The sequence below is a fragment of the Chrysochloris asiatica genome, unplaced genomic scaffold, assembly GCF_000296735.1.
Source record: "Chrysochloris asiatica unplaced genomic scaffold, ChrAsi1.0 scaffold00340, whole genome shotgun sequence".
Classification (NCBI taxonomy): Eukaryota; Metazoa; Chordata; class Mammalia; order Afrosoricida; family Chrysochloridae; genus Chrysochloris; species Chrysochloris asiatica.
The window spans coordinates 1,066,272-1,092,043 of NW_006408858.1; the positions used below are offsets into that span (position 1 = coordinate 1,066,272).

Here is a 25,772-nt window from a genome sequence, read left to right on the forward strand (position 1 = left end):
GAACTGCTGACCTTGCGGTTTACAGCCTGATTTGTAACCACTACACTACCAGAGAAAAGAGAGACAGGAAAATAGAGCTATAGAAGGGGAAAATAAGAGTAAGTGAAAGGAAGAAATTTTTTACATGGAGCTGGAAGATGAAAAGAGAGAGTAGAAAGTAGTAAAGAAAGACCAAAAGGAGAGAAAAAAAGGAAGAGGGGAAATGAGAAACAGAAGAAAAGAAAACAAAAGCAGAGATTGATGTTGTTAGAGGCTGACAGTACCAACTCATAGTGACCTTAGCACAACAGAACAAAACACTGTCCTGTCCCAATCTGTCTTGTTGGGGGTCTTCCTCTCTTTCTCTGGCCCTCCACTTTACCAAGCATTATGTCCTTCTCCAGGGACTGGTCCCTCCTGACAACGTGTCCAAAGTATGAGAGGCCAAATCTGATCATCCTGGCTTCTAAGAAGCATTCTGGCTGTACTTTTTTCAACACAGATTTGTTTGTTCTTTTGGCAGTCCACAGTACTTTTAATATTCTCCTCCAACACTATAACTCAGAATCATCAATTTTTTTATGGTCTTCTTTATTCATTATCTAACTACCTTTCACATGCATAAAAAAGAGGGTTTGCCCTGAGGGGACCTGACCACTACTTGCCTTTATGGCTCCCAGGAAAACAATTTGCTTGTTCTTGTCAGGCTATGGTTACTGTTTTTGATTTTTCCTGCTGGTCTTTCTTTCAAGAAGTACCTTCTGTTCTAGCCGCTCAGGATGGTCTGCTTGTCCTTTCAAGTAGAAACTTCCCTCCTTGGAAGATTCTGGATGGAGATCAGGTAGAATCATTGGCCTAATTATTGGTAGATCATATTCTACATCTTGAAATGGTTGAACACCAACCATTTCTTTTTGTTGCAGTGACTGTGTACCTTTCATCTTTTAATGCTTACTGCATCTTCAGTATTTTGACTACCTAATCCTTCAGTATTGCAACTTGAGGCTTGAATTTTTTCTTCAGTTCCCTCAGCTTGATAAATGCTGAGCGTGTGCTTCCTTTTTAGTTTTCTAACTCCATATCTTTGCACATTAATGAAATGTTTTATAATATTTGACTTTGTCTTCTTTAGTCACCCTTTAAAATCTTCTACTCAGTTCTGTGAAAAAACATATATGCTTTAGCATATCTGCCCAGGAGAGTAAGGTTCAGAGGCTCACTGACATCCGTTTTGGTCTTTCTTTCTTCCTTATCTTCTTAATGACCTTTTGCTTTCTTCCTGTATGATGTTTGTGATGCTATCACACAGCTCATGTCTAATGCATCAAACCTGTTCTTGAGAAGATATCTAAACTCAGGTGGTATATGTTTAAGGTCATATTTTGGCTCTTGTGGACTTGTTTTAATTTTCTTTAACTTCAGCCTGAACCTTGCATACGAACAATTTATGGTCTGTTCCACAGTCTGCCCCTGACCTAGTTTTGATTAATGATATGAAGCTTTTCCATCATCTCTTTCCACAGATGTAGTCAATTTAATTTTTGCGTATTCCATCTGGTGAGGTCCATGTGTATAGTTAGTTGTCTTTTATGTTGTTTAAAAAAGTTATTTGCAATGAACAAGTTATTGGTTTTAGAAAATTCTACATGTAATCTCCAGCATTATTTGTATTACCAAGGCCGTACTTTCCAATGATTGATTATCTCTGTTTATTTTCAATCTTTGTAGTCCAGTTGTCAATAATTATCAATACATCTTGATTGCGTGTTATTTGATCAATTTCAGACTAAAGAAGGTGATAGAATTCTTCATTTTCATCATCATTGGCTTTAATGGTTGGTACATAAATTTGAATAATAGTGGTATTAACTGGCTTTCCTTGTAGACTTATGGATCTTATCCTATCAGATAACGTTGCACTTCAAGATTTCGAAATGTTCATTTTGATGATGAATGTGATACCATCCCTCTTCAATTTCTCATTTCCTGCATAGTAAACCATGTGTGGTTGTCAGATTCAAAATGGCTACTACCAGTCCATGTCAGCTCACTAGCATCTAGGATATCGACGTTTATGCATTCCATTTCATTTTTGACAACTTCCAATTTTCCTAGATTCATACGTCTTACATGACATGTTCCAATCATTAATGGTTGCAGCTATTTCTCCTCATTTTGAGTTGTGCCTCATCAGCAAGTAAAAGGCCCCAAAGCTTTACTCCATTCAAGTCATCATGGTAAACTCTCCTTTGAGGAGGCAGCTCTCCCCCAATTGTATTTTGAGTGCCTTTCAACCTGATGGGCTCATCGTCCAGCACTGTATCTGACATCATTCTTACGCTCTTCATCATGTTTCAGTATTCCGTATTCTTTTGCTGATGGTTTTATACTGCTATTCATATGGTTTTCAGTGACTAAATATTCGGAAGTAGTCCGTGCTTCCTTCTTCCTAGTCTGTAAGCTCATTTGACACCTGTCCACTATGGTGGTTATGTACTGTGGAGTTGGTTCCGACTCATGCTGATGTTTAATATACAGTGGCATAGCTTCCAGAATCTTGGCAATACGCCAGTCACCACAGTGTGGCAAACTGACAGACGACTGGTAGAAAGCAGATTGTTGTTGTTAAGTGCCTTTGAGTTGGTTCCAACCCATAGCGACCCTGTATAGGGTTTCCAAGGAGCAGCTGATGAGCTTGAACCGCCAACCTTGCAGTTCAAACAGCTTTGCAGTCTGGCGCATTAACCCACAGTGCCACACCAGGACTCCAGAAAGCAGATGTTGCTGTTGTTAAGTGCCATTGAGTCAATTCTGACCCATAGCGATCCTGTATAGGGTTTCCAAGGAGCAGCGGGTGAGCTTGAACCACTAATCTTGCAGTTAAATAACTTTGCAGTGTGATGCATTTAACCCACAGCACCATACCAGGACTCCAGAAAGCAGATATTGCTGTTGTTAAGTGCCGTTGAGTTGATTGTGACTCATAGCGACCCTTTATAGGGTTTCCAACAAGCAGCTGGTGAGCTTGAACCACCGACCTTGCAGTTCAAATGACTGCAGTCTAAGCATTAGGCCACAGTGCCACACTGGGACTCAGATGGAAGGGTTAAAATTCAAGGAATGGAAAGAGAAGGAGAAGAAAGGCTAAAAACAATAAAACAATGAAAGGAAAAAAACCAAAGAAACCACTGCAGCTTTTGGACCTGGAGAAGAGCCAATGTTGGGAGACTCTTGCAGCTAAGGAGTTCACAGGGTGGGTGAGAGATTTTACAGCAGAGTTCCTGGCCGTAGATGGAGTTTCTGTTGGCCTAGGTGTCTTTGTTGAGGGCACTCATTGTGGAAGAAGTTCATGGAGGTCCTTCATGGAGCTAGTTTCAGTGTCTGTTAGGACCCCAGGACAGCTTGGGGTAACTGGCTGGTTATGAGGGTTTCTGGTAATGCTGGTCTGGAGTCCTGGTATGACACCTTAGGATGAGCACCCGAACTCAAAGTCATTTTGAACTACAGGCTTGGCATTTCAAATTTACCAGCTGCTCCTTGGAAAACCCTATACAAGGTTGCTATGAGTCAGAACCAACCTGACAGCACTTAACAACAACAACAAAAATGCAGGTTTGTGGCTCTGTGACTCTGTTGGTCTGGAGCCAAGCCCACCTGAATCTAGGCAGCAAAGCATCGTAGCCAGCCCCACCTCACACTGGCCTGGCTCACAACCACATGGCTCCTACCTCTTGGAGAGCAGGATCTGCACTGCGTGGGATCTGGCCATGTCTCTGGTCATCAGGAAAGCGTTGGAAAAAGAAGTAATTGCACCTTTCCTGTTGACTGTGTGAATTGGCTCTGCCAAGTCACATTCTGTTGCCACTACTGCTCACAGTGGTTCAAGATAGTTGCACTGCTTATGACTAGCCATTCACCTGTCTCCCTGCTTAGCTTCTCCTCCCAGCAACTACTCAGTTCACTTCTTTAACCTTTCCTCTGAAGTGAACTTCAGGTTCTAGGATTTTCATATTTGTTTGTTTGGTCTCTCGTATCGCTGTTAATTGAGAATCCATGTGGTGTGTCTACCTAGTCTGCCATCTTATTGGAAGTCCAAGCAAAATATGATGAGCTGATTTATATGCCCATTCTTTTCTTACTATTCCCTGACCATAGAGAGGAGAAAGTGAGGAGGGATGTACATGAGAATTTTCATGTCCCTAAGTAAATGCAGATGTGATGTAGTTTAGTAATGTTAGCTATTTTCGGTGAAGGAGTCTCTGGGTAGGGCAGAAGAGATAGTGCCTTCATATACTAAAAGAAAAACTAGACCTTCAAGTCCTCCCAGAGACATCTGGGGGAAAAGGCCTGTGGAAAACCCTGTGGAGTAAAATTCTGTTCTGACACATATTAGTCAGATGTTGCTGTGAGTTGGATGTCAGCCAGCTAGTCAGTGTGAAATGAATCCCGCCGGGCTGGGTGCACTGGGACTGCACTTTGTGTATTAAACATGGTGTGAGGATGTATTGGTGATAAAGAGAGAACCCTAGTTTCCCATTCTGTCCCTAGTTTTGGTTGCCAGAAAATGCTTTCTGTAAACACATATTTGGAAGAACATTATTCCTTGGTGCCCATGGCCTGAATAGCCCAGGTTTCCTCCTCTGATCTAGGCCGTGGCTCATCCCTGTCTGGAGGTGGACAGGACCTTTAGCTAATCTTAGGTCAAAGGCCTTGTGGTTATTAACTTTCTGGCATTTCTTCTTGGTTTCAGTCCATTTGCAGAGAGGCCTCCTCTTTATGTGGTCACGGTGCCACCTGCTCCCCTTATTTCATGACTTTATTTAGCTCCTTAGTGCTTGTCCTGAATGCCTTATGATTGCTACCTTAGTGTCGATCTTTGGCTGCAACTGTCTCTAGTTTTAGCCTGTTATTTTTTCTCAAAGAAATGAGCTCAGTAGCTTCGTTGTCACCTCTATAAAGGACAAAACAAAACAAAAAATCCAGGCCCACTGCTGTTGATTCCAGACAACTCAGTTAAGAGAGTGCCTACTAGTAGGCATTCTCACTGACATTTGTTGTTGTTAAGTACTATCGAGTCAGTTCCGACTCATAGCGACCCTCTGTACGGTTTCTGAGGCGTAGATGGTGAGTTTGAACCGCCACCCTAATGGTTCAAACCAACCTGGAGGTCGAGTTACTTACCAAGGATTCTGGCATTACAGTTACGTAAATTCATAGGCAATCAGCTATGTGAGAAATTTCCAATTCATGTTTACATATTTGAATTCTTCAGGGCTTGTGGGGGCTTTCTTGTAGCCCTGGAGTTGAACCTCGGCTCAAAGATTGTGTAAGAGACAATTCTGTCCTCAGCATTTGCAGTGCCTCAGGGAAACACCCAGAAGCAAGCCTGGCAATTGCCAGTCTGAAGCACATAGGACCAGTAGTTGTGTGTCTGGCTTCTGCCCATTGTTTGGATATATGTTTGGACTCAAGCCAGAATATCAGCAAAAGCCAGACCCAGATTTCTTCCTTGTTTTCTGCCTTCCAGGCTAGCCTGAAAGCTGACTCTGTAAACAAACCCTTTGCACAGCGCTGCCAAGACTTGGTTAAAGTCATCGAGGATTTCCCAGCCAAGGTACTGTCTGTGAGCATCTCTTTTGAGGCCTGTTTCATTACTCTCCATAATTCCTTCCTCTGACACTCACTGTCCGCCACAGTGACCTATCCTGGTCTTATGATTGTCATGTTTATAGACATATTTACACAGGTAGACTAGGAGTTCTACTGTGGCTCTCCCTGCCCCTCAGGGTCACTTAGCAACATCTGGGCACCTTTTTGGTTGTCACAGTTGGGGAGCAGGGTGCTGCTGGTATCTACTGGGTAGAGGCCAGGAATGCTGTTCAACATCACAATGAACATCTCCCTTACAACAAATAATTACTCATCTCAAAATGTCAGTTTGTGCTAAGGTTAAGAAACACCAATATAGGTCCTAAAATTAGCAATTTAAATCATATTCAGAATTGTCTAATAGTAAGCCCCACTAATCCTGGACTGTGTCAGTAAGTCATAGTTCTGTCTCAGGAGTTCATGCTGACCAGCATTCCTCCGACCAGAACTCTGTGGCATTTTAACACCACTGTTTTCTCCATGGGCTGATTTATTGATAGAAAGTAGCATTGCTACCTTGTGTGCCCTGGAACCACAGGGGAAAATGTCCAGTGCCACTTTTCTGTTGACACCGTACACTGGGAGCTACTGTGGTTCCGGCCATGATCTGTGAGTGTCTAAATGGAAAGTGACACCCTCAGAACAAATGTAGGGTAGATGGGCAGCCCAGTTGCAGTACTGGAGTCAGGAGAGTGATCCCGTGTGACACCCCAAGCACTGGCCCCGTGCCCCTTCCCCCAGCCTCACTGATGCCCTATTCCAGGAGCTGCGAGCCATTTTCCCATGGTTGGTGGAGCACATATTTGGTAGTCTGGATGGTGTGTTCTTTGGCTGGAATCTCCGCTGCCTGCAGGGGCGTGCGAACCCCGTGGAATACAGCATTGCAATGGAATTTCTAGACCCTGGGTAGGTAGGTCTGCTTGAAAGGTTCTGGGTTTTCCTTGTTTCCAAATCATTGTTCCTTAAAGAATCTAAACCAGATGGTTAGCCACCTATCTGTGTTTCAGTGGTCCAATGATGAAGTTGGTTTATAAACTGCAAGCTGAAGACTATAAGTTTGACTTCCCAATCTCCTACCTTCCAGTAAGTGTGTGTGCTCTGCTGGGTCTGGTGGGGATGGGAAATGGGGTAGGAGGGCACCACCAGTTAGAACTCAAACCATTACCTGGATTGTTTTATAAAGTTAATTCCAAACTGGAATGGGCCGGCTGCTGTGCTCTTCTGAGTCTTCTACCTTGTGTTGGCAACCAGGGGAGGGGTGACCTGCTCAGTGGATGTGAGAAGCAAAGCTGACAGGGCTGCTCATGTGCCTGGCTGAACTCAGAGTGAGTGTTGCTGGTTGCACATGTTTGCTAGGGTGATGGAACTCTTTGGGCTAGCCCTTTCCGATGGAACTCTTTGGGCTAGCCCTTTCCTTACATGTCACCCAGAGGCAAGCAAGGCATAGCAGGTTCTGCGGGTCTCCTCTGCACTGACCAAAGAGCTGTGCTGTATGTGTGTCTGTGTGCTGGGGTAGGTATATTCCTGGCTCCTGCTCAGGAGCCTCTCCCCCTCTTCAGGGCCCCGTGAAGGCGTCCATCCAGGAACGAGTCCTCCCTGAGAGCCCTCTATATCACAACAAGGTCCACTTCCTCCCTGGTGGGGGACTCGGCCTCAACCTAGCCCTCAGTATCCTTTGTGTCCTACAGGTGGTAGGCAATGGGGGTCCAGAACTCAGTGGGGTGGGGAGCATCCAGAGCACCCTAGGGGTGGGGGATCTAAAGCTCAGTGGGGGTGTCCACCTCTGTGCAGTTTCCCCTTGATGCTGCTCTCAGACCCCTTTGAGTATTACACGTTCTTCTTCGCCTTGAGTCTCATCACACAGAAGGTACAAGGGGCCCGCTGGGCAGAACACTTAACCACAGCCTTCTGGGGTGGACTTAAGTTTCTGAGGAGAGCAGAGGGGGCTTGCTGCCACCCATTTCCAGCTCTGCTTTCTCTCTGGCTCCCTGCTTTGTTTCTCCAGCTCACTCTTCTTTAACCCTAGTGAGGACCACAGATCTGTGGGTGGAGCTGGGGTAGGGGGCACACAGCACTGGTGCTTTCCCATCTTCCTTTCCTCTGTTTCCTCTTCTCCCTTTCTCTCTTTTTCTCTCTCTCACTTCTATCCAAACTCCATGCTGTCCCCACCCTGAACTCTTTTTTCCTACCCTGAACTCTTACTGAGTGTTTACTATCTGGTAGAGAAGATAGTTGTTTGGGACTGAAAGAAAAACTATGAGACAAAGCCCTCCAGGGGCCTTGAGTCAGGGGAGTATCTCTAATTAGCTTGTCCCTGGGGGTCCGTGGCCCTATCCCAGAACTGCAGTGTCTCTCTGCAATGCTGCACAGTGGCCAGGGAAGCTCCCAGTGTTGCAGGCTCTTGACAGATTTGCCCTTCTAGCCACTGCTCCCATCCCTCCATGTCCGGACTTCAGACTGTGCCTACTTCCTCCTGGTGGACCGCTACCTGTCCTGGTTCCTGCCCACAGAAGGCAGTGTTCTCCCCACGCTCTTCTCCAGTCCCGGGGGCTCCAACCCCTCACCCGCTCCCAGGTATGGCTATCAACCACCCTGGCCATTGGCTAGCTGCTGGAGGTGGTCTAGAAATGGGGCCCATCTCACAGAGAGTCCTGACCCTTCCCACATAGAGTTAACCTGTCAGGTTACATTGCCTACATGCTTCAGTCAGGGCTTCCAGCTTTTCTTGTGCTTATGGGATGTGCCAGTGGTCTGGCATCAGCAAGCCCTTGGGTCACTCTGGGACACAAGCTGCCTTGTGCTCTGCCTCAGCAGCTCCTCGCCCCTGTGAGGCTGTCAGGGGAGTTGAGGAAGGACCTGGAGGTGTTTGTTTTGAGAAAAGGGAGCCAGACCTCAGAAGGATTGTTCTTGAAGGGTGTTCTGTCCTGGGTGCTGAGTCTCTGCTGGCCCATATAGGTGTGCCTGAAGTCCTGGATTGACAGGAGGGTCATATGTAGTCCACCTCAGCTTGAGGAGGGCACATGGACCTCTCATGCCTTGCCACACTGTCCCCAGAAGTAGTGGCCAGCTACTGTCCCCAAAAGGCTATCTTATCCAGACTGTTTATTGCTCCCTCTACACCTCTGATATGCCCACGCCAGTCCATCTAGTTCTGGTCTCAGTCATGGAGGCTGGTGTTCACTAGTCTATTGGACTCAAATTGTTTTCATGCATCTTTGACTTTCTTCACTTTTCTTTCTTTTGGATAGGGAAACACCAATAGTTGGCTGCTCATGAGATTTTAAGACCTCACTCATGACTCACCATAGTAGGGTATAGAATACTGTCTGTATGGACTCTTTGTTATGTCAATTAACCATGGTCATGGTCCTGAGTCCCCAGGCCCAGTGACTCCCTCAGGGTATTTGGTTATGGCCAAGAAGGTTTCGTAACATCTGTTCTTCATGCCTCATCTTTCCAGGACACCAACCATGCCCTTCGCATCTTATGGTCTCCATCACACCAGTCTTCTGAAGCGCCATATATCTCACCAGACATCTGTGAACGCAGACCCTGCTTCCCATGAGATCTGGCGGTCAGAAACCCTGCTTCAGGTAAGCTGTACTTGCTTCTACGTCAAGACAGTTCCATCACCTGCCTTGTGCTCTGGAGTTGAGAGGCAGAGAAAAACAGTAGTGTCCTTTGGAGAGCCGCCACCTTGGGGTAGCTCCAAGTTATATTTCCTACTGTGAATCTTAGGAAGCTTGAGAGGAAACATACCCACTTTTCCTACCTATATGTTGTTGGCATTGTTTTCTATTTCATCTTTACAGTTCACAATTGTTTTTGCCTTTGATTATCCCCTTCTCACAAAGATGTCACAGTTGTATAGACTTTTTCGGGTTGTATTGACCCGTGACAAGGAGAGATTACAGCACTGAACCTGATGCCAAGGCTTTTTCTGCAGGTGTTTGTTGAGATGTGGCTCCACCACTACTCGCTGGAGATGTACCAGCAGATGCAGTCTCCTCATGCCAAGGTAGGTCTGCTGGGGCCAGGATGCATCTGGCCAGCCTGCTCCTTCTTGTCCTCGAGCAGAGTTAGATCTGCAGGGCCAGATGGCGGCAGCTGAGTCCCCACCATTTCTCCTCATGCTGGGGTGGGTCTGAACTCCTGGGGCTGAGCCATGGTGGCCAGCAGGAAAGCTCTTGTTCTGGGTAGGATGTCTGTGCCTGCCCCTCACCAGTCACAGTAACTCCTTTCCACCTACCAGGTGACTGATACGGGCCTCCTCAGCTTTCCCACACTGCCCCTCTCCTCCAGAACACCAGCAAGGAGCTGTCTGGGCATTTGAGCCCGTACCCTCCTGCATATGACCTGTCCCTCCCTCCCGCCCTGCCCTATCTGTTCCCCCTCCTTCCCTTACAGCACATTCATGACCAAGGTGTGGCACTGACATAGTGCTTGGAGTTTAGGGCTGGCTCGATCCCAGCATCTTCATTGGACTTGGCAGGTTATTGTTGGTTCAGTCTTTCATTCTGTTAGGGTGACACTTAAGTCTCATTTCCCAAAGCAGCTCATGCTACACATCAATCTCAGTGTTTTCCATGAGTGACAGAAATCTTGAGGGCTTTTTCAAGAGTTAAGAATTCACAGGCATAGGGTTAAAACAAGGATAGCTTTGTAGCACAGTTGGCTAAGTGTTGGTGTTCACTTAAAGGTTAGCAGTTTGAACCCACCAGCCTCTCCATAGGAGAAGGATGTGGTAGTCTACCACTGTAAGATTTGCAGCCTTGGAAATCTAACGAGTAGCTCTACTGTGTTTTACAGAGTTGCTGTGAGTCAGAATTGACTCAACGGCAGTGGATTTGGTATGGTAGTTAAAATTGAAAATGATGTCTTCTAATTTGACTCAGATCTCAGGCAACCTCTTGCCTCCATCCTGCCACCAGTGCTGTCCTCTGGGAGTGTGGGGAGAAGTGCACAGGGGACCCCAGGTCTCTGTTGTAGGCTGCACTCGGGAAGAAGCAGAAGATGGTTGAAAACTCTTCTTGGGCCTCTCAAGTTGCAGGGCACTTCCTTTTTCCTATGTCCGCAGGAGGCCAGTGTGTGGTGGTGGTGACTGTGGCTGACTGCAGAGGTCCTCTGGGCTCTGACTTCCCGAGTGCTTGCTTGCCCGGGACTTGGGTCTGGTCGGCTATGTGCTGAGTTAGCTTCAGTCTGCTTGTTGTCTTTTAAGCAAGGAGAAGTAAGACCCCCTCCGAGTTGCCTGTAGTCCTGCCTTTGTCTATTGGGAAGATGATTTTTGAGGGGGTGTTACCCATGTTACTTCCTGCAGGGTGTGCAGATCCATAGGCTGTTCTGGTGCTGCCAGGAAGAGAAGCTCCTCCCTTTGCCATCTCCCGAGAGAGTTGAGGGAGCCAGTCAAAGAGGGCAGAGGCCCACTGCAACAGCACTGGGCTGTGGGTGCAGGAATACAGTCCCGTGTCTCCCCTTCAGTCCTGCTTGGTGAGGGAGGGGGTGCTGTCTACTCCATTCTTCACTGAAATCTGGAGCTGGCTGTGCCATGCCATGCCACCTCAAGGTGCTCCTTCCTGCTCTGCTCTTCACCAGCTGGCTGGCTCCAGAATGCTGCCTCTCCTTTTTGGGACCAGGTGGGGTTATGCTGTTTGGACAAGGGGCTTGGCCTTAGGTCAGTACAGGCGGTGGGCTAGCTGTGGGCTATGTCTGCCTTTGGAAGGCCTCAATGGGACCAAATCATGCACATTTGACATGGTGGCTGCCGCCCAAAGTCCAGGGCAGGTCCAGCAGCTGTCAACCCCCTGCTGGGTCTAGGTTCTCTAGGCTTCCACCAGTGGACAAGAAAAGACTATGTGCAGTGGAGCAGGGGTGATCTGAGGTGTCTTTAGATAGAATGGTGCTCTCTACTGTGGCGGGTGGTGGTGCTGTTCTAATGGTCTCTCTTGAGCTTGCTGTGCGGAGTCTGTGCTGACCTGAACTGTCTTCTGGAACCAGCTCCATCCCCTGGTTCCAGAGAAATGGGGGTGGAGGGGGTAGGAACAGGGACAATGATTGGGTTTCCGTTTTAGCCTGGTGACTGCTGGTTCAGTGAATTGTTCCTTTGGACAATCCAGCAAAAGCCAGAAAACTTGCATTTTTCTTTCACGAATGGAGGAACCTCCATTTGGAGCTTGCCACTCAAAACTTTTCAGAACCTGGGCTCTTGGAGTTATGTATCTGACAGCCTGTAGTGTGGACAGTCCGTCTGACCTCTTGAAGCTGGAGAGGCTTCTGTGAGCCTCTGAGTGACCCTGAGGGTGTCCCTCAGCCTAGAAGTACCTGGCTCTCACGGAGGGGCCTCTCTCCCACTTTGCTAGGCCTGGAGGGGTTTATGGACTGGCGGGAATGATGACTGAGGTTGTTGGGGCAGCAGTTGTGTGGATGTCCACTGACAGTACTTTTGTTTTTTGTTTTCTCCTTACTCCTTTTCTGGGCTTACTCTCACTTTTGTCTCTCTCTCCCACCTATGCCTCCCTTCTCTGCCCCCACCCCTTCTTGCCTTGCCCTCTCTGCCCTCCCACTACTTCTCTTGGCTCCGCTTTGCTCTGTCTGTTGTTTCAGCTGGAGGTCCTACACTACCGACTCAGTGTCTCCAGCGCCCTCCACAGTCCTGCCCAACCTGGCTTCCAGGCCCTCCACACCTACCAAGTACCAGCCGTTTGTTGTTGTTTTTTTTTGTTGTTCTGTTTAATCCCACCCTGTGGTGCTGCCTTCAGAATGTCTGTCAGTACAGTAATAGCAGAGGCCAGGGAGCAGGTCTGAGGTGACTAGTCCTCCCCAGAATGAGGTCTGGAGGGGGCAGGAAGGCAGGGCAGCCTTCAGCTTAGCACTGTAGGTGGGAGCACTGTCCAAGGCCCTGATGGAGGTGGGGCGCTAGATCCTCTGCTGATGGCGTCCCCGGGCTGCTGGCCAGTGCTGGTCTCTGCCCATTCCAAAGCGTCCTCCAGCTTGACTCCAGGCCTCCGTGTGAAGCTAAGAGCCTCTACTGGTCTCTGCCAGTCACTTGTGGGGCCCTAGAGGTAGATAAGTGCAGATCGTGGCCAGGACGCCTGGGCAGAAATCAGGCAGGATTTTGGGGTCCAAGGGTAATGGAGCCTTTCAGCCCAGCTCCCTGGCCAGCTCTATCCCTGTAGAATACATAGTTGTTGCGTGGAAATTTAGTAAAAGATGAAAAAACCGGTCTTGGTAGTTAAATGTTGGGGTGAATTGGCGAAGGCAGCCTGTAGTGGGTATTCACCATTGGAACAGCCTTGTTGGGAGAGGGTTTCCTGGGGCCAGTGGGACTGCCAGGAAGGAAGGATGTGTGTGGTATGGAGAACTGAGTCATGGGGGCTGCTTCTGGCCAGGTGGGGATAGTTATGGGCTTGTCTTCATCCTGGCTTGGGCCCAGGTGGGTGGCACTGAGACCCCCTAGGAGCAGGGCTTAGTGAGGTGGGGGCTAGGAAACCAACACAGCTTTGGCCAGAGATTCCCAGTGGTGGAGAGGGAGGTTGGGCTCTGAAGGATGGAGTTTGAGTATAGGGTGTTTGACATGACAGACTAAGTGGGAAACAAACTGGTAGGGGGTGTCCTAGGATATCATCAGAGTTTGGGCAGCGCCCTCCAGACCCCAGGAAGTGGGTCAGGGTGGCAGGAGTGGAGGCCTCCCAGTCCCTGCAGTAGGAGTCCAGGAGAGATTGTCCCACAGAGTACATTCTGTTTCATTGTTATGAAAACATCCTATAGTATTTTTCTTCAAAAACACTACAAACCATTGCACAAAGATTGTAAAAGGTAAATACGTAACTTCTATCCACTGTCCCATGCCTGGCAGAGGTCCTTTAGGTTCACAGAAGCATTTTCATGGTGGGGAACAGCAGGGCTGAGGCACCTAGTAGGACCTCAGGGTGCGTGCTGAATGAGGTAGACCAGGCCTCCTCTGAAGGTGGGCCAATGTGTTGGGAGGAGCCAGGGGCTGACACTCGGTGGGGTCTTACTTGCCCCCCTGCCCCTTTCTGCTTTCATCAAGAACTAGAGAAAGCCACAGTGATAAGTGACTTTCCGTCTCTAAGGGCTTGCATTGATTGTGACTCAGAAGTAGAAACCTAGTCTCATGGGTTTTAGAGGAAGGAAGTGTGCTGCTCTCCCTGACTCACAGAAGATGAGCCATTGGGAGGACTTGGACTTTAATAGGAGGAATGGGATGTTTACCTGGGAATGGAGAAACCAGTGCCCTGGAGAGCTGTCTGCAGGACCCAGAGCTCCGGCAGGAGTCTTGCCTGCCCCATTCCTGTGGTCATCAGGCTCTGGCTGTCCAAAACATGGGGACCCCTGAGGACATGCAACCAGGTGTCTGACTGATGTTACCCACAGTTGGTACACAACCATGCGTTATGAGAGTGAGCTATCTGATGAGGTGGCTTTATTGAGCCTTCCTCTAGGACTCTCTGTGCTGGCACCAGGTCATCATTACTACCCTCGGGTCTGTCATAGTTCAGACCCAGCAGGTCCAGGGTGCCGCAGGCAATAGAACCCTGTGCTCAGGGTGCAAGCTTTCCTCTGGCTGTCTTGGGCCGATATGTCTCTTCTCAACCCCAGGAGTCGTTCACGCCAACTGAGGAGCACGTGTTGGTGGTGCGGCTGCTGCTCAAACACCTGCACGCCTTCTCTAACAGCCTGAAGCCAGAGCAGGCCTCACCCTCGGCCCACTCACATGCCACCAGCCCTCTGGAGGAGTTCAAACGGTAGGTGCAGGCTCAGGGGGACAGGGTGAGAGCCCGGTCTGTTTTCTCCCTAGCAGCCTTGTTGCCCGCAGTGGGATGTAAAGGCAGCAGGTGGGGCATGGCTCTGTCTGCTTGCTCCCATAGGTGATACACACCTGCCCCAGAGATTACACCTAGCTGAGTCTCTTGCCCTTGAGACCTCCCTCCCACCCAAGCTTGAGTCTTGTCTTTAACAGAGAGAGCCAGGGGTTGGGTGAGAGGGTTGGGGGTGGGTATCAGCATTGGTGGGCTTTCAAAGCTTATCTGGAATAGTGAGCAGACTGTAAGTGCTCTGCACTTTTCCAGGCTGACTTAGCACCTGCTATGTGTGTCCTGGAACCTTTTCTAACTTCTCAGCCCCCACCTGGTAGGCAGGCCCTTGGCACATGGTGGTCCTTGGGCAAGCTGGCTGCTGTGCCACCCAGCCTCCTCCATCCCCAACAGGGTTGCCATCCCGCGCTTCGTCCAGCAGAAGCTCTACCTCTTCCTTCAGCACTGCTTTGGCCACTGGCCCCTGGATGCATCATTCAGAGCCGTGAGTATGGGCCCCTCGATGCATGGTCTAGGGGCCATAAGGTGGGACAAGAGAAAGACATGACTGCTTCTGCAGAGGCCTGGAGTGGGGCCCTGGGTGGGCCTTAGTATTGTGCCCGCCTGAATTTCCAGTCAGCCTCTGGTGTTCTCTCCCAGCTCGGCCATCTGAGCAATGTAGCTGCAGGCCTCAAGCTCCACTCTTGAATCGCACTAGGCGTTTGGGGCTGTACCACCGGGTGAACGTCACTGCTGCAGACTAGTTAGTGTGAGGTGAAGTACAGCAGGATGGGGACTGCCAAGCCTGTGGGGCCAAGGGGGTGGAGAGGAACGACAGAGAATGCTTGTGTGCTGTTCCACCCACTGGGAACCTCTTTATCTTTCTCCAGGTCCTAGAGATGTGGCTGAGTTATCTACAGCCATGGAGGTATGCCCCCGAGAAGCAGGCCCAGAACAGTGATGTCCAGCCCCGCTGTGTGTCAGATAAATGGTGAGCCGGAGTCCTTCAACCTAGCAACTCCACGTTTCCCTCATGGGGGCAAGAAAGCCACCATGGGGCTCTTCTCTGGGACCCCAGCGGCTGAGCACAGGGTGCCTGCAGTTGCACCGTACTCTGGATCCCCAGAAGTGTGAAGCCCAGGTCTAGATAAGGCCCTGGAAATGTGGGTGGTCCACTTCCCCCAACCTGTGCCACTCCTCTGCCCTTCAGTTTCCTCTCAGTTCAAATGCATGTTCAAGGTCTCTTCCATCCTGTAAGTCTTCCCTGCTGGCCTTCCATCTTATCTACCTGGCCACCCCCTGGCTTCCATCACTGCCCTATCCTTTGCTGGTCACCTGGTATCCACCCTCAGATAGCTGCCCTTCATCCCCTTCTCCCCCTACCACCTTCCTCTGTTCCACCACTCCATCTTGGCTTCCTGGGATGGCCACCGTCACATGAGGTCCCAAAACCTTGGTCCTCTCGGAAAGGAGCCTCATACTTGTGTCTGTGTCTTTTTATTTTTTTGTGGTAAAATACATACAAGTGTTTACCGTTTTAACAATTTTTACATGTAAAGTTCATCTTCTTGTGCCACTGTCTCTAAATTTTCTTTCGTACTTAATAGAAACTTAGTGCCCCTTAAGCAGTGCTCCCCTGGCCTCTGGTAACTGCTAGTAAGCTTTGATCTGTTAGGTTTTTTGCCTGTTCTAGAGATTTCTTGTAAGTTAGATCATACAGTATGTGTCTGACTTACTTTGCCCAACCAGGTGTTTCGTGGTACATCCATGCTATCGCGAGTGCCAGGATTTTAAGAGACCTTGTTCTTGTGGGAGAATCTATCATCTGAGGGCCTAAACCTCATTCTTCTCTTCTCATCAGACCACCCACAGGCCCCCTTAACTGTCATTCCCAAGAACTTTCTTTATCTGAAACCCTAGGAAGTGTGGGTATCTAGGGCCAGTACAGAAGGTGGGCCACGGTCCATCTCAGGCTGACACTGATCCATGTGTTGCTCCTCAGGGCGCCCTTTGTCCAGGAGAACCTGCTTCTTTACACAAAGCTGCTTGTTGGTTTCCTGAACCGTGCACTTCGCACGGACCTTGTCAGCCCCAAGAATGCACTCATGGTGTTCCGGGTGGCCAAAGTGTTTGCCCAGCCCAACCTGGTGGAAATGATCCAGAAAGGTGAGTGAACCCCTGGTGCTGGTGGGCCATGGTCCCAACATCCCTTGGATCAGGCATGCAGCTGACAGGATGGATGCAGGACCTCAAGAGGCATCCTCATCTACCCTTTCCTGAGCTTTTCAGACAGTCTTGGGAATGACAACTGAGGGGTCTGTGGTGGACTTGCTCAGCTGGTGCTTGGGTATGCCTGAGGAGTGTTTCTCAGTGAAATCTTGCCTCCCTGTTGAAACTAAGGCAGTAGCAGCATTTTCCCTCAGATCCTGCCATCTCTTTCAGGTGACCTACCTAGCAGATGTTCAGAGGGCACATGGTGCCCGTAGTTGCTCACAGCCTTGACAAGTGCTTGAACTTGATGCAGGCTCCCCCCTTCTCAGGAGAGCAGCTGTTCCTAGAGCCTGAACTTGTCCTCCCCCACCGCCAGCACCGCTCCTTCATGACACCCACCTTCAGTGGCAGCTTCTTGTCAGCCTGGCCTCCTGCTGTCACTGATGCCTCCTTCAAGGTGAAGAGCCACATCTACAGCCTGGAGGGCCAGGACTGCAAGTACACCCCTATGTTTGGGCCTGAAGTCCGCACGCTGGTGAGTGAGGTTCTGGGCTCTGAGCCTGGGAAAGCTGGTTGTTATGTGCTGTGGAGTCAGGTCTGACTCATAGCGACCCTGTACAGGGTTTTCGAGGCTGTAAATCTTTATGGGAGCAGAAAGCCTTATCTTTCTCCTGCAGAACAGCTGGTAGTTTTGAACTGCTGACCATGAGATTAGCAGCCCAATTTGTAACTACTACACTACCAGAGTTCCTTAGGGATGCTGGTAGTGCAGAGGACTGTGGAGGAAGAGAGGTCTGGGGCTAACAGGTGACTCCGCCCTTTCCCTTCTCTTTCCCCAATCTAGTATTTCTCTGTGTGTCTCTTTCTAAGTTTCTCACATGGACACTGAGCCTTTTGGGTCACTGCTCTGGGTGCATACACACCATCTAGGCTTCCCTGAAGCTTCCTGTCATCCGTCTTGCTTGAGCCCAAACTGCTCCTGAACCACCGATGTGCATGCGCTTCCCCCGGCAGGTCCTGCGCCTGGCTCAGCTCATCGCGCAGGCCAAACAGACTGCCAAGTCTTTCTCCGACCAGTCCACTGAGAGCACAGCTGGCCGCTCCCTTCTGTGCTGGCTAGGCTTCTGTCCCACGGACAGCAACTCTTACTTGACCAACGACCTTGATGAAGTGGGTCAGGACAGCATACGTAAGACAGATGAGTACCTGGAGAAAGCCCTGGAGTACCTGTGTCGGATTTTCCGAGTACGTGCTATGGGGCTCGCTGCCTTGGCTCAGAAAAGAGTGCCACTGTTCCCCTGTTTTTAGTACTGCCCCCTCCCCTTTACCTGACTGCCACAGTCCACCATGTACAAGTCCCAGGCCCTGGGATTATCCCGGTGGGGGGAATATCATGTCCGTGACCCTTTGTGCCATGGTCAGGGATCTGGTGGGATGACCAGTGTCACCTTTTTTCATCGGTGGTTCTCCTGACAGCTCAGCGAAGCCCAGCTGGCCCAGCTTACGCTTGCCTTGGGGACCACACAAGATGAGACCGGGAAAAAGCAACTTCCAGACTGCACCGTGGGAGAGAACGGGCTTGTGCTTACCCCTCTGGGCCGCTATCAGGTGTGAGGCCAGGCGCAGAGGCAGTGGCCTCAATGTGGAGGGAGGCCTGCTCTTTGTCACCTAGCACACATCTCACTTCTGGTCTCTAGATCATCAATGGCCTGCGGAGGTTTGAGATCCAGTACCAGGGTGATGCTGAGCTGCAGCCCATCCGGAGCTATGAGATTGCTGGCCTGGTCCGCTTGCTCTTCCGGCTGTCCTCTGCCATCAACTGCAGAGTGAGTGGGGTGGGTGGCGCATGTGCCCCTCCAGTCCCTGGATGTCTGTGGTTAGGCTCCCTCTTCACCCCCATCCGTACCTTTGTTTCTGCTCAGTTTGCAGGCCAGATGGCAGCCCTGTGTTCACGGGCCGACTTCCTCGGCAGCCTCTGCCGATACCACCTCACTGAGCCTGCATTGGCTGGCAGGCACCTGTTGAGTCCTGCAGGACGGATGCATACTGCCAGCCGGGCCCGCAGTCCCCGGCTCAGCCTCCGCTTCCTGGGCAGCTACCACACTCTGCTATTGCTCCTGCTGGCCTTTTTTGTGGCTTCTCTGTTCTGCATTGGGCCCCTGCCCTGTACCCTGATCCTCATCCTGGTCTACCTATTGTACGCCATGGCTATGGCGCTTCTCACTGATCGGGGGAAGCTGCACCAGGCTTGACTGCCAGCCTGCATCCAGCAGAAACCTTCAAAAGGGCATGATGGAGGGGTGAAGAGGTAGGAGCTTGGCCATAGTCATATTTAAACTTGTGAGGGAAAGCAGTAGAGGAGGCATCCAGAAGAGGCCATGAGCAAGAAGGGGATACCAGCCCGAGACCCACCATCAGATCACATCCTGCCTCTCGCTGGAGGAAGAGTCTGCTGCCAAGCCCAAGTGCAGACGCTGCTCTTCAAGCTCAGGTGCTATGTTGGGCAGTGGCTTCCACCCTTCTCCAGAGGGCCTGGTCCAGCCCTGTCTTGCACCTCTGCTGCCCTTAAAGGTCTTCAAAGGTGACACCTTGCACCTGGTGTCACCAGGACAAGACGTTAGCTTCTAGCTCCAGGGAAGAATCGAAGTTTCCAAAACAGATACCTGAATAAATCAGACTGTACCTCCACACCTGGTTAAATGAGGGTCACTCCTGTAAGTGGATCCATAGAACTCTATTTCTGAGGAGATGAGCACAGCTGTTTCCTAGGGAACCGGTAGCCTCTGGTTCCTCACATGTGCCTCTTCAAGGACACTCTTCAATGCCTCTAGGCTGCCTTGTCACAGGTGGGACCCTAGTCAGCAGCACCCAAGTTGATGGAATGTGATCTTGACCAATGTGTGCTCTACAACCAAAGATGGTCAAAAGTGTTGTTTGTCAACAAAATCAAGTATGTAAAGATGCAACTTTTTAATAAAACATGAATGACAGCTACATGTTCTTTTTAAGTCCCTGCAGAGTCTCATGCACATTCAGTTGTCCCACAGAGCCATCTCCATGTTACCTTAAACCAGACCTTTAATTTGTGTGGTAGGTTATGTGTGTGTCAACCTCTAGGTATCCCAGAATGTCTGAGGGGGCTTCAAAAATGCTCATGGAAGAAACGGGGACCCTGAGGCCGGAGTGGGACTGGCCTGGCACGTGCAGGCAGAGCGAGATGCAGCACTGAGCCGCCTTCCTCCGAGCTGCCCTCTTCTTATTGGCGTTTCCACAGTGGCCAAAAAGAAAGTCAAGGTGAAAGTCAAGGACTGTGGGGTGGGTTTCCGCGAGGGCACCTGTGGGGCCCAGACTAAGCACATCTGGTGCAGAGTGACCTACAACTGGAAGAAGGAGCTTGGAGTCAACTGCAAGTACAAGTTTGAGAGCTGGGGTGCCACCAAAGCCTCCTGAAGAAGGCACGATACAATGTCCAGTACCAGGAGACCATCATGATGAAACCTTGCACTCCCAAGGCCAAAGCCAAGAAAGGGAAGGGACAGGACTAGGGGTCAAGCCTGGATGCAAGGAGCCCACTGGCTTTACCCTCCCACAGGCTCAAGATAAAACCCAACTGTGCCTTTTTTTCTACTCATTAGCTTTATCAATCACACCTTGTCTCTTTCCCTGCACTCCCCTGCCCTGAATCCCCAGGCAACCAAAGTGGGGAGAGACAGGAGATTCTGGGAAACTTAAGCTTCCTCCCAAAGGTGTTTGATCTCTGCCCCTCCCACCACCCCATCCCACCCCTGATCCTTTGTTTTTCCTCACAGTGATGCCATTATTAAGAAACAAACTGGCCTTTCCCCTCCCTCCCCCCAAAAAAAATGTTCATGGAAAAATGGAATTTTTCCTTGAACTTTTTGAAGCCCACTTGTAAATGGTGGGCTATGTACTTTGATGTAAACTCCAAATAATGGCATTCTGGAGCTTGGGACCAGAAAGCAAACTCCACTTCGACCTGATATAGGGCTCAGACTCCAGAAGTTGACTGCAAAAATGGTCACTGGATGCCTATCACCCCTTCATCCTGTTGTCAGTATGTCTAGTCACATGGTCTTAGGGAGCTCTCCTTGCTCAGATGTATCCTTTCCCAGCAGCAGCAAATCCCAGGCAGATTGTCCATCTGAAATGCCTGCAGAGGAAAGGGATGGGTGTCTATTAGGATCTGTGGGCTCTAGGCCCAATGTGGGCCTGAAGGCTCTTCATGACAGATCAGAGTGTGCTTCAGTAGAAAAAGCAGACGGTCCTGAAATGGGTCATTTGATGGCTTTGTGTGTCCCAGATCTGGAATATTTGCAAGTCATATGTGCAGCTAGGAACTGAACTGCACACTCACCAGTCCCCAAGTGAGCATATCACAGAAATACTAGGAAACCTAGCCCTGGAGAACTGAGCACCCCACACCCAAGCATTCACTGCGTGCCAACATGAGTCAAATAAAAATCTTCAGCTTGGGCTGAGCCAGCCAGACAAGCAGCAAAGGCCCACTTCTACTACCCAGTAGCTTCTCAGGAGGGTGTTACTCTGTTTCCATGTATTTGACTTTCTTTCCTTGGACTTCCTATTGTTGATTTCTAATTTTATAGCATTGTGGTCGGAGAAGATGCTTGGTAATATTTTGATGTTTGTAAATTTATAGAGGCTTATTTTATGGCCTAACACATGGTCTATTCTGGAGAATGTTCCATGTGCACTGAAAAAGAATGTGTATTGTGCTGTTGGGTTGAATATACACAACTATGAGGTCCAATTGACCGATTGTGTAGGTTTTGTCCAGTTTTTTTCTGGTTGTTCTATCCATTTCTAAAAGTGGTATATTAAAATCACCCACTATTATTATCTGAGTTTGCTGTATATATTTTGGAGTTCTTTCATTGGGGACATAAATATTTATTGTGGTTATGTCATCTTATTCAATTGTCCCTTTAATCAAGAGATAATGTTAATCTTTATCTATTATGCTGGTTCTTGCCTTAAAGTTTACCAGAGATTACTATTGCCACTCCTGTTCGTTTTTTTTTTTTTTTTTTATTGCAATTAGCTTGGTATATATTTTTCCATCCTTTAACTTTTAATCTGTTTTTGCCTTTGTGTGTAAGGTTTGTCTCTTGCCGACTCAGCATATTTAAGGATCTTGTTTTCTTATCCATTCTCCCACTCTCTGTCTCTTAACTGGTGCATTTAATCCATTGACATTCAGTGTACTTATCAGTAGGTATGAAGTAATTGCTATTATTACGTTTGTTGGTTTTTTTGTGGTGTTGCTGGTTTCTTTGTTCTGCATGCCTTCCTGTGCTGAGTTCATGTTTCTTGTGTTCTTTCTTGTCAGTTCATAGTTTTAATGTTTCCATGTTCTTCTTGGATTTCTATTTTCTTTGTTATAAAGTATTCATTTTCTTTGAGGTTACCTTATATTTTATTAACTCCCCCCCCCCCATTTAAAGCAGTCTGTTTTATCATGTAATCTACCTGACCTCCTTACCACCTGGATCTCTGTTCCTATGTTTTTACCTTCTTTCACATTGTGATTGTTTTGATCATAGACTAACCTCCCAGATCCTCTTATAGCTTTGTTCTGTTCTGGACTCTTCCATTTGTTGATTTAGTTGCAGGTGGTGCTGCAGCATATGTCAATCTCGGGTTGTTGTCTGTTCTGGTTGGTTCTCAGTCCAAAGATGTTTTGAAGCGCGGGGTTGGCTTTGGCAAAATCCCTTAGCTTCTGTTTATCCTGGATTGTTTTATTATACCTTTGTATTTGATTGACAGCTTTGCTGGATAGTCAATTCTTGATTAACAGGTTTTTTTTCTTTTAGAGTTATATTTATGTCTCCCCATTGCCTTCTTGCTTGCATGGTTTCTGCTTAGAGATCAGAGCTTAATCTGATTTGCTTGCCTTTGTATGTAACACTTCTCTTTTCCATAACTGCTTTCAAGATTCTGATTTTGGAGAGCTTGATGATTATGTCTTGGTGATTTTCTTTAGGTTCTATCCTTCCTGGGTCTCATTGAAATTCTTGAATCCTTATCTTTTTGTTTTTCAGGATGTTAGGGAAATTTTATTCCAGCAGCAATTCAGTTATCTCCTCTGTGGACTTGTGTGAGTCTTCTGTTCCGGAATGCCAATAATTCTTGAGTTATTCTTCTTCATGTTGCCCAACATGAATTTTAGACTTTCTTCAGTTTTGGGTTTTTTTTTAAATCATTTTTTCTGCTTGCTCTTCTATCTTAGCAGTATTTGTCTTCCAGCTTGCTAGTTCAGACTTCCATCTCTTCATTTCTACTCCTTTGCCCTTTCAGTGTGCCCATTTCTGATATTTATTATTAATCATTTGGATCTCTTTTTGTAGGTTTTGAATTGTTTCCAATGCTGTATCTATCTTATTTGATTGTTCCTATAGCACTTTACTGACATCTTCCTTATTTTTCTCAAACCCTTTGTGGAGTGTTTGGATACATTTCAGTATCATTTTTCTGTCCTCAGGCATTTCCGAAGCCTACCGCCTTCCATTGTGAATGTCTAGGCCTGTCTCCTGCTCATTTGCCCCAGTCACTCTATCTTGTTTCTGGACCTGTGCCCATATGGTTATCTGTTTCTTGGGTATCTTCAATAGTTAGCTGTGACCTCAGTAATTAGATGAATGTATGTTGATGTTTTATTATGCTTTCTGATTGCCACCAGATAGATGTGATCAGGAGATGGGCTTGCCTTTTCACTCTTTTTATTACTCAACTCAGAGTAACTGTAGCAGGTGTTGGCTGCCTGTCTGGTGTATAGCCGCTGGTTTTGACTCTTGCCTGGATGGTGGGATTTTATAGGGTATGACTGTAGCTTGACTATATGACTGCTGTTGCTGTCTCAGGTAATGTAGGGAGAGAAAGAGTCCCCTAAAGGTAAAAAAGGGGCCAAAAAACAGAACAGCAACAGCAAAAAAACTAGCTTGGATACTGTGTAATCACAGGAAAGAGAGAAAAAAAAAAAAAAAATGTCCATAGCAAAATATCAGTATGACTTTAAAATCCCTCTGTCTGCTTCTTGCCTTCAAGGCCGCTTGAGAAATTTCAAGATGTTACTGTTGGTCCTTATGACATAACTCATGATTTAATTTTCAACCTGTTTCCCTTTTAATCTGTCTCTCTCCTGCTCTGTAACCCCCATTCAGGCCTTTTTGTTAGTGATTAACAAATCAGGGCTGGCTGTAGCCGTTTGGGGCAGCTGTTTGGTTTTAAGCAGAACTTTTCCTTTTCTGAGCAGATTGTGAGCATGCGTAGTCGAACCCTCTGTATGTGTGTGTGTGTGTTTGGGTGGTTTGTCCACTCACTCAGGCACCACCAGAGTAGAGGTGCACAGACAGCGAGAGACAGTGAACAGGGGGGAAAAAGAAAATGTCCACACCTTTAGCTCCGAGTATGTCAGACATCTGCAGTGGGAGCATTGCTTTGATCCTTCCCCTGCTCTGTTGTGCCCAGGATGGCTGTTCCAGGAGCTGCTGGGGCCAGCTGATTAGAAAACACCAGTTTTCTTGCTTCTGCTACAAATTCCATTGGCTGTTAGCCTTCAAAGTTTCTAAATATTCCATTATAAATAGTTCAGAGTTCTAGGACTGTCCCCTGAACCTGCTTCATCTGGTATTCTGTGTTATTGCTCACAGAGGTTTGTACTGCACTTCTCCCTAAACTGCCGTTAAGTCCCATGAGTCAAAGGCCCACTGCTGACCATACCAGACTGCCTATGGAGATCTGCAGCCCAAGAGAGACACAGTAGCTAATCGCTGGGCTTGATGTTCAGCCTCAGGAGAGGTGGGCTCTGGCTGAGCCAGTCTGTCAAACACAACATAATCTTTAAACTGACCTTTAGAGCAACCCTCTCCCAAAGAGCTGTCTACTAAATGTTAAATGTTCCCTTTCCTCTTGGTAAAAGGAGTCCTGGTGGCACATTGAGTTAAGTGTTGGGATACTAATAAAAAGATTGGCTGTTCAAACCCATCAGCTGTTCTGTGGGAGAAAGATGGCAGTTAATTTACATAAAGATTTATAGCATTGACTTGAAGGCAGTGGGTTTTTTAGTTTTTTTAAATCCCCTTGGTAGGTCAGTTGCTTTTGGTCATGGTTGATAAAAATAGGATATTAGATTTCTGCCAGTTCAACATGAACAAATCACCTGGTTTTTGTTAACATTGCTGTTCAGTGAAGAGAAGGGATGTGAGGGCACATTGCAAGACAATGTTCTTAGGTCAGATGATGACACTATTCCATAGGACACCCAGTTGGTAACCACCTGCTGTTCCCACCTCTGTGGTTCTTCAGCTGTACCCCACATATCACCCTTACATCATCATTTCTCTCACACTTGTTTTTCTTCACCTGAAAACATGCAAATCCCAAAAGGATAGTGTAGCAGGAACTGGGTAGCTTAGGCCAGGGAATGGCTGAGCAGGAGCAGGAGGTGTGGCCAAGTGAGGTAAGGGTTATGGGACTCTCAAAAGGAATCAGGTTTGCTGCCATATGATCCAGCTCTACTTGCTATAATTCTAGATAAATAAGAGCCACAACATGAATCGATATATGTACACCTATGTTCATTGCAGCATTATTCATAATCACAAAATACCAGGCAAAGCAGATCCAGGACAGAGCTCTAAAACACGGAACCACAGAGACAGGAATACTTTGAAAGTTTGAAGGCCTACAGATTGTGGAACTTGAAACTGAAGTAAAAAAATTGCATACTTTTGAATCTGCTGGGCTGGGTTCGGAGGCCTGGAGCTGACATATTGGGTGAGACCAAACAACAAGACAAACGGGGGAGCAGAAACACCACGGGAACCTTGGAGCAAAGGTGGACTTTGTCAGTTTTGCTTTGTTCTGATTTTCTTTTTTTTTGATGTCTGGTTATAAGCACGCCCAACAGCATGCAGGCCTAACACCTGTACTTTATATCACATTGCAAGCTTTGCACTCTGCTTACTCTGCACTGGGAGCAGTGGTGGGAGGTACTGCCTTTTTCCCCATGGTGTCCCCAGCATAGCTGAATGTGGCACATTATCAGGTGACTGGTTCATAGCAACAGATGAGTGAATAAGATGG

General features: G+C 48.1%; 1 protein-coding gene across 1 annotated transcript in view; it reads left to right on the forward strand.

Annotated features, from left to right (window-relative positions):
• SMPD4 (sphingomyelin phosphodiesterase 4, neutral membrane (neutral sphingomyelinase-3)) overlaps positions 1–18,901 on the forward strand; it is a 27,593-nt gene extending 8,692 nt beyond the window's left edge. The window contains exons 3-20 of the mRNA XM_006875842.1: positions 5,507–5,593; positions 6,392–6,534; positions 6,636–6,711; positions 7,188–7,296; positions 7,443–7,495; positions 8,051–8,202; positions 9,089–9,221; positions 9,575–9,646; positions 12,229–12,315; positions 14,245–14,390; positions 14,853–14,943; positions 15,329–15,429; positions 16,441–16,604; positions 16,979–17,184; positions 17,664–17,894; positions 18,126–18,257; positions 18,347–18,475; positions 18,572–18,901. Coding sequence (XP_006875904.1) covers positions 5,507–5,593; positions 6,392–6,534; positions 6,636–6,711; positions 7,188–7,296; positions 7,443–7,495; positions 8,051–8,202; positions 9,089–9,221; positions 9,575–9,646; positions 12,229–12,315; positions 14,245–14,390; positions 14,853–14,943; positions 15,329–15,429; positions 16,441–16,604; positions 16,979–17,184; positions 17,664–17,894; positions 18,126–18,257; positions 18,347–18,475; positions 18,572–18,901 — 2,442 coding nt within the window. The remainder of the gene's footprint in view (positions 1–5,506; positions 5,594–6,391; positions 6,535–6,635; positions 6,712–7,187; positions 7,297–7,442; positions 7,496–8,050; positions 8,203–9,088; positions 9,222–9,574; positions 9,647–12,228; positions 12,316–14,244; positions 14,391–14,852; positions 14,944–15,328; positions 15,430–16,440; positions 16,605–16,978; positions 17,185–17,663; positions 17,895–18,125; positions 18,258–18,346; positions 18,476–18,571) is intronic.
• The last annotated feature ends 6,871 nt before the right edge of the window (positions 18,902–25,772 follow it).